The sequence below is a fragment of the Heloderma suspectum genome, chromosome 6 (genome assembly GCF_057233095.1).
Source record: "Heloderma suspectum isolate Gila_16-S chromosome 6, 16-S_ref, whole genome shotgun sequence".
Lineage (NCBI taxonomy): Eukaryota > Metazoa > Chordata > Lepidosauria > Squamata > Helodermatidae > Heloderma > Heloderma suspectum.
Genome location: NC_139463.1, coordinates 100,159,383 through 100,173,914, shown reverse-complemented (window position 1 = coordinate 100,173,914; position 14,532 = coordinate 100,159,383). Strand labels below are relative to the sequence as shown.

At 47.2% G+C, this 14,532-nt stretch overlaps 1 protein-coding gene across 1 annotated transcript; it reads right to left on the bottom strand.

Annotated features, from left to right (window-relative positions):
- Positions 1-543: 543 nt before the first annotated feature.
- On the bottom strand, positions 544-13,982 carry KCNJ14 (potassium inwardly rectifying channel subfamily J member 14). The gene is made up of 3 exons (XM_084808462.1): positions 13,777-13,982; positions 2,692-3,541; positions 544-2,032 (listed from the first exon to the last, which is right to left on the bottom strand). Exons 2-3 carry the CDS (start codon positions 3,388-3,390, stop codon positions 1,481-1,483), a joined length of 1,251 nt encoding a protein of 416 aa, XP_084664588.1. The 5' UTR covers positions 3,391-3,541; positions 13,777-13,982; the 3' UTR covers positions 544-1,480.
- Positions 13,983-14,532: the final 550 nt, after the last annotated feature.

Genomic DNA, 14,532 nt, shown 5'->3' with positions numbered 1-14,532 from the left:
GCATGGGAATACATTAATAGAAGGGAGACAGTTCCCCAGGGGAGGGACCATAGCTCAGTAGCAGAGCACAGCCTTTGCCAGAAGAACGTCCCAGCTTCAACCCCTGATATCTCTGCTTCGAAGGACCAAGCAGCAGGTGATGCGAAAGGCCCCCTCCCTGCACCCGGGACCCTGGAAAGTCACTGCTAGTCAGAGCAGACAACACTGGGCTAGATGGACCAGTGGTCCAACCTCATAGAAAACAGACCTGGCTCCAAATCTATTGTTTCCTCTTCCCTGCTTCTTTTAATTCATTTCTCAAGTAGGCTGAAATGCATACGTTTGACTTGAGTGTGTGAGAGAGACTTGTGGGAAGATAAATTCACATGCTTTGGCTGTCCTCCAAACACCTATTTCATAAATTTGGGGATAGTAGTGATTGTATATTGTTTGTATTTGGGAACATCTTTGCCCTCACCATATCCTGTTTATTTTCCTTTTCAGTCTTTTATAAGACTTAAAACACACTGGGCCATAAAGTGTTGAATTTCATTCTTTTTTTTTAATATAACACTTGTTTTGTGGCAGATTACATTTTATACAACTTATCTATCTCCTTATAAAGAAAGACTCACCTTATTTCAGATATTATCAACCATGATAAACCTGCCAATTATTTTAAAACTACAACGATGTCCAGTTACTTTTGCTGGAATTCCTCATTGGGGCTTTACAAACAAGTTTCAGGGGTGTTAAGATCATGTGTAGTTTCTCGCCGTGTGGGCATATAATTTTTAGCCCTTGTAGGTGAAAAGAAACTCACACCTCTAAAACTCTACAGAACAAGCCACTCACTTGCATATTCATAGAATCTATAGACCAGATCCCTTCCAGTTCCATGGAATTCCTCCAGAGTTCATTGAACCCTTCTTCTCCCTATATAATATAGAGCCCCATACTAAGACATCCTCAGCCCAAATCCACATGGGGGCAGGCATCCCCAGTAGAGCGCCATTAAGCATCTCCCTCATAAGTCCTTGAAGCTCCATGGATCTACACTTCAAACTCTGACCTGAACAGTCACAGCCGTAATTCATACTTAGGTGATTCTCGCATTCCTTATAGACCTGTGGAATGGGTATTCTGCCCCCCTCAAGTTTCCCTGTTGTGTTTACATTTGGTTTGGGCCCCCTACTAGCATCTGTAACCCCATTACCATCTTCAGTATCTTCAATGATCATGGGGAATCCCTCCCAGGGCTTCCATTTTGTCCAAAGTGCCAGAAAATGGCATTTCTTTCTCCCAGTAGCTAGGGACACAAACACCACAGTTTCTTCCAGAAAGCCGAGACCTAGTTGCCAGTCGTGTTTTGGGGGGACAGGATGGGTGAAGTGTGACAGTGTTATCCTTTGGCCAGTTACCTCAGCTGCTCAACTATGCAAAGTGATGGTGCTACCCCCATCTCTCCACAGCCCTCCTCAGTCTAAGGACATTGGTGGTGTCACGTGGTGGTGGCCGTTTCATTCTCCAGGCTCACCCGCTGGCTTCCCGGCATTTCCTCTTCCTCCTCTTCTTCGCGGCAGCAGCTGAGTGCCACCTCGTTCTCATAGCAGAACGAGGCACGTGCAGCAGTGGCTCCTGCAGGGGGTGTCCTGTACTTGCGATGGCTCAGCTCCTTAGCGCTGCAAGTTGGGGTTCCGGGCACCTCATATGTACGGTGAAAGTGCTCGTAGTCAACCTCATAGTGGCCACGTCGCTCAAAGAGTACAGGCTCGAAGCGGTGTCCCCAGCGCAGCTCACTGGGCAGGTAGGAACTACGGCATTGTGTGGTCATCGCTGTGGCCTCTACCATCCCTTCTAAGATGACCACCAGTTCAAAGTCTGCCTCAGCCAGCTCTTCAGGACCATACTCGTACAGGGGGCTTTCAGCATCGATCTCGTGCACGATTGTCACTGGCGACACCAGAAAAATGCGGTCAGTGCCGCTGTCAAAGCCCACGTTGACGTCGTTGTGGTCCAGGGGGATGTACTCACCCTCGGGGGTCACACGGGGCTGTGGGAGAGAAGGCAAAGGAAGAAGGAGGTTTATGTACTGAGCTGTACCTCTTCCATGGGCACAGGTTATACAGTACAGCCCAGCAGCCATTTCTGTCACCATGATTGGAAAAAGTGCCATTGTGGTTGCTGAAATATCTGCCCATTGCTGCAGACTGTCTCAATATAAGCCCAGTCCACATGGAGATTTAAGTGATCTCCTACATATGATGTGGAGAAAATAAGCAGCTTGTTTGCCTGTGTGAACTGTCCCTCTGTAATTTTGAGAACAACCACCTTCATGTCCATCTTTCCTTCCAGTCCCCTCACAGTTTCTCCTCTCTGTCTCAGACTCACCTGTCTTTTTATTCATCCTGCCTTCCATACAGTATAAATACTACAACTAGTACTCCTCTTACCCTTCTGGCCACGTGTACACCTTCCAAATATTCTGCACATCTGTTCATCCAGTTCCCCACAACCTCCTCTGTGCTTCTCTGTCTAGATTACAAGCTTTCACCCATCTCCCTCCCTCACCCTTCATCTATCTTTCTCATCCATCTGTGTACCCACTGATTTAGTCCTTCCGGAAAAACATTTCGAAGGATTTCCAGAAACATCTTGCTGCCATCCAACTCTTGCCCTTGTCCATGTGCTTCCCCCTCACACGGCCCTTACCTGCAGCAGCTGTGCCCGGACATGGGCCTCCACCAGGTGGCTCTTGCGCAGGTTGGCCACACGCCACATGAGGCAGAGCTTGCCATCACGCATGGCCACCACAGCAGTCTCGCTAAAGACAAGGGTCTCGTTGCGCTTCTTGGGCTTGGCAATCTTGGCCATGATTGCTCCAATGATGAAGGCATCGATGATGCATCCCAGTATGCATTGCAAAACCACAGCCAGGACGGCAGATGGGCACTCTTCTGTCACGCTGCGGAAGCCATAGCCAATGGATGTCTGGGTCTCCAGGGAGAAGAGGAAGGCGGCCATGAAGCTGGTGACCTCAGAGAAACAGGACTTTGAGCCTGGTGGCTGCTCAGGCGCAAGGTCCCCGTGCAGTGCAGCGATGAGCCAAAAGGTGAAGCCAAAGAGAAGCCAGGAGAGTACAAAAGAGAGACAGAATATAACGAACATCCAGCGCCAGCGGATGTCCACACAAGTGGTGAAGAGGTCGGTGAGGTACCGCTGGCCCTTCTCACTCAGGTTGACAAACTGCACGTTGCAGTGGCCGTCCTTCTTCACGAAACGGCTGCGCTGCCGGACAGGGACAGGCCTGCCGTTTTGGCAGCTGGTGGGGGACTCCACCGACTCCTCTTCTCGGAGCTCTCCCACCCCGCCACCCCCACTGAAACGCCGAATGGCTTCAGCCACCCCCATCTCTGAGGGATTGGCCTTTGTCCCGGCCAAGGCTAGGCCGGGTTTGGGGGATTGGTGGCCCAGCCTGTGTGTTGTGCAGGAAAAGCTGGTACTAGGGAGGCGTTAGCAGGAGACCGTGTGGTGTGGTGGATGCTTGTAACTTCTGGGCAACCTGGAAAAGGAACGTGGAGAGAATGTAAGTGATTTGTGGAGAGTAGCAATCCCTGAGGCCACATCTCTTTAACTCACTTCAGTCTCTGATTTGTCAAAGGGTTGATGTGAATCTAAACAGAACAGAAAGTGAGGATTTTGGGAGCCCACTCTTGGGCTTGTGTGGGCCACACATCCCATTAACCTGCTCGTGATGTTAAACATGTATTTGTAAAAAGGTGCTTGTCTGTGCCACTTTTATTTTGAAGGAAAAGTAGGCCAGGGCTGAGACCTACCTAGAACACATTAAGCTATTGTTTAATTTGACCTAACCAGCCCATGGCCCCTCCAGGAAATTCCTGTCTTGTGTGGTGGATAACTTCCTCCTACAGAAAGTAGGGGAAGGAACTAGAGGATTGGCTATCCTTGACTTGATCCTAACCAAGAGAGAGGAGTTAGTTGGTAAAGGAGCAGTTACAGGAACTCTGGGGGAAAGCGACCATGTTATACTTGAGTTCATGGTTCTAAAGGAAGCAAAAGCCGAGTGTAGTCAAACCCGTACCCTGGATTTTAGGAAAGCTGATTTTAATAAACTCAGAATAATGATAAGTAAGGTCCCATGGCAAGTGACTCTAATGAGAAAAGGAGTCCAAGATGGGTGGGCGTTTTTAAAAAAGGAAATTCTCAAGGCACAATTACAAACAATTCCAACAAGAAAAAAGGGTGGAAGACAATAGAAGAAGCCAATGTGGCTTCACAAAAAGCTTAGAGATGACCTGGAAACAAAAAAGTACTCATATAGGAAGTGGAAGGAAGGCCAAGCAACAAAGTAAGAGTACAGGCAGGTAGCACAGAATTGCAGGGATGGTGTCAGGAAGGCTAAAGCTGAGAACGAGCTGAGGTTAGTGAGGGATGCTAAAAGCAACAAAAAAGCTTTCTTCAGCTACGTGCATAGTAAAAGACAGAGGAAATAAATGGTGGTTCAGCAATTAAATAAGGATTGCAAAATGATAACAGATGACAAAGAAAAGGCAGAAGTGCTCAATTCCTACTTTGGCTCAGTCTTCTTCCAAAAGAGGGCCTATGGCCCTATGGCCCCCCTGGCAAAGGTGAAGTACAGGCTGAAGAAGCAGGATTGCAGCTTGAGATCGATAGGCATATGGTCAAGGAACACCTAATTACTTTGAATGAGTTCAAGTCTCCAGGGCCAGATGAACTGCACCCTAGAGTAATAAAGGAACTGGCAGAAGAACTCTCAGAACCGCTGTCTATTCTCTTTGAGAAATCATGGAGGATGGGTGAAGTGCCAGATGACTGGAGGAGGGCTAATGTTGTCCCTATCTTCAAAAAGGTTAAAAAGGAAGAACCTGGTAACTACAGACCAGTCAGTCTGACATCAATCCCTGGGAAAATTCTGGAGCAGATTATAAAGCAATCTATCTGTAAGCACTTTGAAAACAATGCAGTGATTACTTGAGGCCAACATGGATTTCTCAAGAACAAATCCTACCAGAGGAATCTGAACTCGTTTTTTGATCAAGTAACCTCCCTTGTGGACTGTGAGAATGCTGAGGACAAAGTATACCTCAACTTCAGCAAAGCTTTCGACAAAGTGCCCCATGATATCCTGATGAGCAAACAAGCTCAAAGTGGGCTAGATGAAACAACGATCCGGTGGATCCACAGTTGGCTACAGAATCGGACTCACAGAGTGCTTATCAATGGGATCTTCTCAAACTGGGGAGAGGTAATGAGCGGGGTACCGCAGGGCTCAGTCCTGAGCCCAGTGCTCTTCAACATTTGTATTAATGACTTGGAGGAGGAGGTGCAGGGAATGCTGATCAAATTTGCAGATGACACAAAATTGGGCGGGATAGCTAATACTTTGGTAGACAGAAACAAAATTCAAAGTGATCTGGATAGACTGGAGCGCTGGGCAGAAAAACAACAGATAAATGCCAAGTTCTGCACCTAGGAAAAAAAAACCAAATGCACAGTTACGAGATGGGGGATACGTGGCTCAACAACACTACAAGCGAGAAGGACCTTGGAATTGTTGTCGATCACAAGCTGAATATGAGTCAACCATGTGATGTGGCTGCAAAAAAGGCCAATGTTATTTTGGGCTGCATTAATAGAAGCATAGCTCCCAAATCCCGGGAAGTATTAGTTCCCCTCTACTCAGCACTGGTTAGGTCTTATCTGGAGTACTGTGTCCAGTTCTGGGCACCGCACTTTAAGAAGGATGCAGACAAGCTGGAGAGGGTTCAGAGGAGGGCAACAAAGATGATCAGGGGACTGGAAACAAAGCTCTATGAGGAGAGACTGAAAGAACTGGGCATGTTTAGCCTTGAGAAGACTGAGGGGAGATCTGATAGTGCTCTTCAAGTACTTGAAAGGTTGTCACAGAGAGGAAGGCCAGGATCTCTTCTTGATCATCCCAGAATGCAGGACACGGAATCATGGGCTCAAGTTACAGGAAGCCAGATTCCAGCTGAACATCAGGAGAAACTTCCTGACTGTTAGAGCAATACGACAATGGAACCAATTACCTAGGGAGGTAGTGGGCTCTCCCACACTGGAGGCATTCAAGATGAGGCTGGATAGCCACCTGTTGGGGATGCTCTGACTTGGATTCCTGCATTGAGCAGGGGGTTGGACTCGATGGTCTTGTAGGCCCCTTCCAACCCTACTATTCTATGATTCAGTGATCTCTTGTAAAAGTGGATTTTAAATTAGCAATAACTTTGTTCAGATATATGAAGAACTCCGATTGTTTTGTGACATTTTAGTTGGTTCTAACACAGTTATTCCACTATGATTTTAAAATTTCCCTGCCCTTTAATGGACCAACACAAGTACCTGCAATTGTGTATGCCTTGGAAAACACCCAACTGAGCCATCCGGGAGGACCAGTCCTCAAAATGAGGTGAGAGAGAGAGAGATACCAACCCACTTCTTTTCAGGTGGACATAACTGAGCCTGAGCTAATTATCCCACCAGCATTTTCCTCCCACTTTGGGCACTGAGGAGGGAGATCCTAGAACCAAGGAAGAGGACTTTCTACCACTTCCAATGCAATCCTTCACATATTTAGACAAAATCTGTCTAAACATGTATAGGATTGCGCCCTCAGTGATGTGGGACTTTTCCTATGAGGAAATCAGTGTGCCCTCCAGCCACTGGGTCACACTGCTCAGTTTGGCTTGATTCTCTTTATCTAGTGAATATCCTAAAATTAACCTCCAACTTTGCTACTGTAAGAACAGTTGTGTTTTTCTTTACTTCTCCACTCTGCTCTACAAGGGACCCATGAACTCTGGACTCACTCATGAACTCACCCATGAACTCCACTCTGCTCTACAAGGGACCCCAATCAGTGCTTGAGACAGATTCAAATAACTGTGGTCTTTTATCTTTTTAAAGGGGGAGCAGCTATTGCTTCTTTGTCTGAATACTGTTGGGACAATCTGAGGGTTAAACACACACACACATACATCTAGCATGGTATGTCCTAAGTAAGGGTGCTATCCTATACACGCTGATTTGAGATTAAATCCCATTGAACTCATTGGGATTTATGTCTACATAGGATCAAGGTGTAAATCTGCACAATATGTCTTTCACTTCATTTTAGGACTGTTAGAAATTGCAGACTTTGGGCTTTCATCATGCCCTCCCCAGCATCCTCTTCCATTTCTTTGCTTAATATCTTGGCTGATGAAGGGTTTAAAAAAAAAAAAAAATTGAAAGCTTGCTTATCACTTGGTCATAATAAGGGTCTTATACTACTGTTACTTTTGATTTTTCCTCCCTGGATGCACCAACATAGTTACCTGTAATTTATAACTGTGATTACTTTACAACATTTCTTGTAATGAGCAACAATTCAGCAGGTGGTGTGTTCACCACTGCTGCATCTCTGTGCCTGAAAGCTTCACATTTCTGTAGCTGTTAAAGGCTTAGAAGCCTTGTCTGAAAAAAAAAGCTTGTAACTCTAACCACACCATACTGGCTTGTAACTTTAAAAAAATGGTTTCGGGCCTCTTCTCTACTCCATACCTTGTTGTTTGGACGATCTCCCTTCCCAGAGAAACTAGGATTGCCACCTTTTTCCCTAGTAGGGCTTCTCTATGCTTAACAGCTACATGACAGATAGAAATTTAAGGAGTGAAGCCTTTTCTGGCAAGCAGATGCAGTGATGGGAAAAGTTCCCCCCTTGCAGAAACTTGTCACAGTTCTTAAGAGCACAGGAGTTCTCCTGAGAAAAACGGTGGCAATTCTATGATGTCTCCTAACTTCTGCCACATAGCCCAATTTACGCCAATAGACTCCATGTTCCTCCCAGATGGCCAAGGTGTCCTGAGACTCCACTTCCCTATGTCAGGAACTGTAGCTCAGCGGTAGTGTGCATAGTGTGTATGCAGAAGGTCCCAGGTTCAATCCCCAGCATCTCCAGAGCGGGCTGGGAAAGTCTCCTGCCCGGGCCCCTGGAGAGCTGCTGCCACGCCTGCCAACAGACAATACGGAGTGAGATGGCCAATGTTTTGACTGGGTATAAGGCAGCCTCCTATCCCTCCCAGCGGGCCAAGTTCTCCTGACTCCCAGCTTCACCTCATGCAAAGGGAGACCAGTCAGCTCCTTTAACAGTTGTCTTCGAGAGAATTTGGGCAGCAGTAGCTCTGTGTGCTCCTACAGCACTGTGGCGGGTGCGCACGCTGCAATTCCTTCTTTTGCACAGCGGTTGCACAGGAGGGCTGTCCTCTGCTGCAGCTGGCCGCCCTAGCTCTATCCTAGTTAACTGCACTCCCCCAGAACGTGGCACAACCTGCAGAAAGCTTTCAAGCCCAATGAGGGGCTTTTACCTGGCTCCTGTTGCTGTAGGCTCGCTTGCATGAGTTCGTCTTTTCCCTGGTGTATCTAGAAAGCAGGGCTCTCTAAAGCCAGGGATGTTTTGAATATTTATCTGGAAGCAAAGGGTGTGGCTGCGAGACACATCAATAGGCCAAGCCTCTCTTCCTCAAGAGCAAGACCCTCTGGCCTTCCTGTCAAAAAAGCTTGCAAAAGGCATCTCCAGCCCCCCAGGGCAAAGGAACCAGCCAAGGCCACATCCAGCCCTCCAAGGGGAGAAAGACTGCACCAGGAAGAAGGAAGGCTGACACTGTTTCCTTCAGAAGAAAGAGGGATTATAGATAGGGGAAGGGAGAAGCTACTGATCCCTTTGAGAGAGGGCTTTGCTCCAACACATTCCACTTCTATCGTGAATTATTACCCGACAGAGTTTCAGTTAAAAATCTTTTGATGGACTCAAGGTGTCTCAGGCAGCAATTTTAGTTATTTCGTAACATGGGCAGTTTTAGCCTTCTGTCTAACTAAGATAAGTGTTCGATATTGCAATATTTGCCATAGTCACACAGAAATGGAAGACAGCATTTATTGTGACAGGTAGCATCAACCAATGATGGGGAACCTGTAGCCCTTCAAAAGTCGATGGACTTCAACTCCCATCAGCACTGCCAATGGTCAAGGATGATGGGAGTTGTAGTCCAAAAACATCTGGTGGGCCACGGGTTCCCCCATTGGCCATAAACTGTCAAATTGTATATAGGTATTTAAGATGTGGCTTTTAAACATACAGCCTACCTCTATGCACCCCGTTAGTTTGGCTGCATTTACCAGTTAGTTTGGGTGCAGTTTTATAATTTAATTTCCAGTTTTATATCAACTTGCAATGATGTTAAAGTTGTGTTCTAACCAAATTGGTTAAACAGTAAACCTTTGAATACAGAAACTGAGTAGGTGGCAGGCACAATCTTAGAAAAGGGGTTCCCACTTCTCTTTTCTCACTCATATAGTAGCCTTTGTTAACATGGTTCCTGCCCTGAGGCATGTGTGCATGATCCAAAAACAAGGAAGGTAAGTGTGCCCCCCCCCTTTGGTAGTATTGTTCTAAAAAGGTAAAGGTGTCCTTGGCCAGTCCTGTCCGACTCTAGGGTGTGGTGCTCATCTCCATTTCTAAGCCGAAGAGCCAGCGCTGTCTGAAGACGCTTCTGTGGTCATGTGGCCGGCACGACTGAACACCGAGGTGCACGGAACGCTGTCACCTTTCCCGCCGAAGCGGCACCTATTTATCTACTTGCAATTTCTTGCTTTCGAACTGCTAGGTTGGCAGGAGCTGGGACTGAAGACGGGAGCTCACTCCGTCACGCGGCACTTGGGTCTCGAACTGCTGTCCTGCCGACCTTCCAGTCTGCAGTTCAGCGTCTTAACCACTAACATGCAAACATGAACTCAGTGGGATTTACTTCTGAGCAGTCATGAATAGAATTAGCTCTAAGTATTCAGTCAGCTAAGACTGTGTGATTGATTGACTAAGGTTTCTTTAATCAAGGGACTGCCTCAAAATTATACAACACCAAATTGTTACTGGTATAGCTTTAGCCACCTTTTGGACTTGTAATAAAAGGTGGTGGTTAAAAGGAAGTCTTTATTTCCAACCTTACACTGCATGCTTGTAGGTGGGTTCACTGTATGTATGGAACCAGGAGCTGCTTTAGAATGATTAACAGGCTGGATCCAGATTAAGTTAAAGCACAATCCTATGCATGTTTAGACAGAAAAAAAAAAATCCTACAACTCCCAGCATTCTCCAGCCAGCATGGCTGACTGGGGCATGCTGGGAGTTGTAGGATGCTTTTCTGTCTAAACATGCATAGGATTGCACCCTTAGTTGCACCTAGTTCTCATTGAAATCAGTGGGGCGTAAGTCATGACCAACCTCTTTGTCCCACTGAGTTCAACAGGATCAAAGGCTGCAATCATATACCCACATACATAGGAATAAATCCCATTAAATTCATTGGGGATTACATTTGAGTAGACATGCACAGGATTATGCTGTAAATTCAACTAAATTGGTCTGGATACAACCCCAAAATCCAGAGGGGTGTGTGTGTGTTATTTTAAACTGTGGGCTTGTATGTGCATCCCTAGACACTCCAGTGTTTTGATCTCCAGCACGTGCCCTGCCCTCATATCTATCTACTCTTGTATCCTAATACATCCCTACCTGTGACCTTGTTTCTTGGGGTCTGCCCTTGTGTCCAAATGTCACCTATTCCACCCTCGCTGCCTCTTTCTTTTATCTCTGTGAAGCCTTTGGCACAGTCCCTTCGATCACATCCCCTACAAAAACAGCCTAAATATGTATAACTGAAGGATAAACTAATGCAGTGTGCAGCTGATCCCCACCGTTTTGTTTACCTTAGTGTAAGCGCCTGGGCCCTGTGCAGAGGATAAACAAACACCCCAAACCTCGATTGGCACCAGTGGAGGGTTTTTTGGTGGTTTTTTTTTCTCTTAGAGCTTTTTTCTACACGAGGCATTTATTGTGCACTTATGGTTCATCACTTCTGGTAGTCCAGGGCCTCTCCCGTGCTTTGCAACAATTTTAGCAGGGTTTTTTTTTTTCTAATGAGGGAAGTCCAGTATTATTTGTGAATGGTGGTATAAAGCAATCCTTCCCTCCCCCCTGCCCCAGAATCCTTGCCGGCCCTGGCTGGCTCTGCTCTGCGGCGAGTCCGCGGAGCTGCCAGCCAGCTCCAGCCCTGTTCTTTGCCGTAATAGCCTATTACTTTGCATCCCAGCGGCCGGAAGTCGTCCCCCAGCCAGAGCCAGCCGGCAGCTCCACGGCGAGTCCAGGTCCGACGAGGATTCCGGGGGGGGAGGGACGGATCCCCCCCACGGACCTAAAGTAAGGGGGGTTCCCACACCCCTACTGCGGCCCGGTCTGTGGAAAAATTGACTTCCACGGACCGGTCCCTGGTCCCAAAAAGGTTGGGGACCGCTGCTCTAGGTGGCGCAAAGTAATAGGCTATTACTGCAAAGAACAGGGCTGGAGCCGGCCGGCAGCTCTGCGGACTCACCGCAGAGCGGAGCCGGCCAGGGCCGGCAAGGATTCTGGGGCAGGGGGGAGGGACAGATTGCCTCCCCCACCCCGCAGACCCAAGGTAAGAGGGGGTTCCCACACCCCTACTGCGGCCCAGTCCCTAACAGGCCACGGACTGGTACCGGTCTGCGGCCCGGGGGTTGGGGACCCCTGACCTAGAGCTTGTGCAATGGAACATAAAGAAAGGAAGAGACCACGAAGAGACCATAAACACCCCCCCCCCCCGGAACAAAACACAAATGTGCAAAGGGGCAGATCTTAATCCTGCAAAGAATCCAGAAACAGAAGTGGATTAAAAGCCTCATCTAGAAAAGTCCTTACACTAAGGTAAACAAAATGGTGAGGGTTAGCTGCATGCTACATATTTAATGTAGTGTGTAGCTTAGCCTAAGAGACAGCCTGCTATGGCATAGTGGTTAGCATGTTGGGTTAGGAATGTGGGGACTTGAAGTCAAATCCCTATTTAGCCATTACGCTCCCCTGGTGACCTTGGGCCAGTCACTCTCTCTCAGCCTAGCCTACCTCAGAGGGTTGCTGTGGTGATAAAAGAGGTGCACCACGTGTACTGCTCTGAGCTCTTTGCGGGAAGAACAGGGTAAAAATGCAATTAATACTTACTCAACTGGGGGCATATTCTACCTCTCTTTACCCTTGCTTTCATCTTCCACTCCACCTTCGGTTGCCTGCTCTGTGCTAAACTGTAGATTGTAAGCTCTTTAGGGTCAGGGATTTGGCTTCTCATTTATTAGTAGTATTTATATACATGTTAATATAATAGAAACCCTATGAGCATAATCCTATGCATGTTTTTATAGAAAAAAGTCCTGCAACTCCCAGCATGCCCCAGCCAGCATGTAGGACTTTTTTCTGTCTAAGCAGGCGTAGGATTGGGCCTTCAGTGGTTCTTCTGGCTGCTTCATCAGGTGTCATGCTTCACTGATGGTGCTGTATATAAAAAAAGTACAGCCCTCTTTTCTCAAACCAGTTGTGACCCCAACTTATCTTGGTGCCCACGTATCCTGGCTGCCTTCTTCCTCTTTGCTTTGGCCCGCTAGATGCCATCTGGCTCCAAGGCAACCCACGGGCCCTGGCTCCCAGAACGGCCTGCTCCTGATCATTGTAGGTGCCAGGTGTGGGATGGCTTGGGCTTGAGCAAGCCAATTGGTCTCTTCCCCCCCATGCAATGTGATCTCACCAAGCCCACCAAGTTTCAAACAAGGTGTGGTTAAAAAAGTTTGGGCGCTGTTTCATGTACAAGGAAAAGGGGAAAATTTTTTCAAGAAATATATTCTATACTCCTTACTTCTCTAAGTTGTGAGGCGTTCTGGGACAGTGTTAAATAGTTTAGTTTCCGTTAACTAAGAGAGAGCTCTCAAGGCTTGTAACGTCTGCGTTATACCTGCTTTATTTGACATTTACAAGCAGAGCATAAATGGAGGCAACCAGACACTCGTATAAGGCCAATGATCCCTAGAGAGCCACTTGGGCAATCCCCCCTAGGGCTAGCTCAATACTTTTTGCTGCTTGAGGTAAAGGACAAGATGGCCCAAGGCACCCCCAACATGCCACCCAGAGAAGCTGACTGGACTTTCTTCAACACTGACAATGGCATAGCGCTCTCCACTGCATCTGAGGGCAGTGGGCTAGTTTTGGGGTGCAGGGCAGGCCACCTGGCAGACATGGCTCTGTCTCCAGCACCTCTTCACCGCTCCCCAACCCTCAGCCTCTGCTGCCTAAGGACCAACTGCCTAATGGTAGGGCTGGCCCAGCCTTCAGTTTTGGTTAACTGCAGCTAGAAATACTCATCTCTCTACTCCCATTTTCGCTCGCCTACCTCCCCCCCCCCCCCAGGAAAGTCCTCTTAAAAAACAGAAGTGAAACTGGAGGATCACAATGTCATCTAAAGAACTCATAAATAACCGCAAGTAAGGAATCATAAGCGCACAATAAATGCCTCACGTAGAAACGCTCTTCATCAGATGCAGGGTAATAATCACTGTCTGTGCTTTCTGCATTTCCATTCCCTCCGATCTCACTGTTTACGGTCTTCCCCCCATCATGTATATATATATATATATATATATATATATATATATATATATATGGTCAATGCTTGAGGTTAACGCTTCTTCCATGTGCTGTCCAAGTGGACAGCATCCCCCAAAGCTTATGCCATAATAAACTTGTTAGTCTTTAAGGTGCCACAAGACTCTTTGCTGTTTTTGTAAGCAGTGTGTACGAGATCTATGTAAATATTTGCACAAAATGCTGTGCCTGAGCACAGGCTGCTAAAACTGAGATATACTTACTGCTAGATGGCAACCACTTTATTAGAGATTCAGTTAGTGTAGTACAATCCACCTCTGGCTTGTAGACCATTGTTTGGAGAAGGGAATGGCTCCCGAGGTTGGCCACTGAAGGCGTTGAAAAAGAACCCGGAGGCCAAGATTCTGTTCTGCGGTAGCTCTGAGCCTTTGCCTAGCAAAGCACCCAGTCCCTGGGCCTCCCCCTCTGCTTGCAGCGACACACGCACAGGAAGCTTATGCTTCCAAATAAAGCTGATGCTGGGCTTAGTGCTTAGAGAAGTGGAATTTCATGACAAAGTCAATATCTAATCTCAGACAAGATTTCTGGCCCAAAACACACACTTCTGTCTCCCTCCCTCTCTCTGTTATTTAGTGGCTGGATATAAACAGGCTCCTGTCAGTGGAAAAGGCGTCCATGTTCAGGGCTGTGTGTATTTCTTGCAAATGTGGAAAAAGCACGGGATTTGGGAGTGGGTGCAGGATTCAGCACCGGGAGGACCTCAGTCAGCTTTCATTAAAAAAGAAAAGAAAAGTCATACAAGTTTCTAACCCTTAAGGACCATCAGGAATTGCTTGATGGGCAAGAGGGTAACAAATCGTGTCTTCTGATTTGGGCATGTAAAGTTAGACCTATGTTATAAGATGTGGTAGAATAAACTATCCAGCCGGAACCTGCCTGGTTATGTTAAGAACCAGTAGCTGAGAAAGACAAGCTGGAGATCCAGAGATAGATGTGTCTCTCTAGCGGGGTCATATTTC

What these genes read in the sequence shown, in the direction of transcription:
- KCNJ14 (XM_084808462.1), bottom strand. Translation starts at nt 3,390, where the DNA reads ATGGGGGTGGCTGAAGCCATTCGGCGTTTCAGTGGGGGTGGCGGGGTG. An exon ending in TCCGGGCACAGCTGCTGCAG is followed by an intron (nt 2,033 to 2,691) that starts GTAAGGGCCGTG and finishes TCTCTCCCACAG; the next exon opens with CCCCGTGTGACCCCCGAGGG.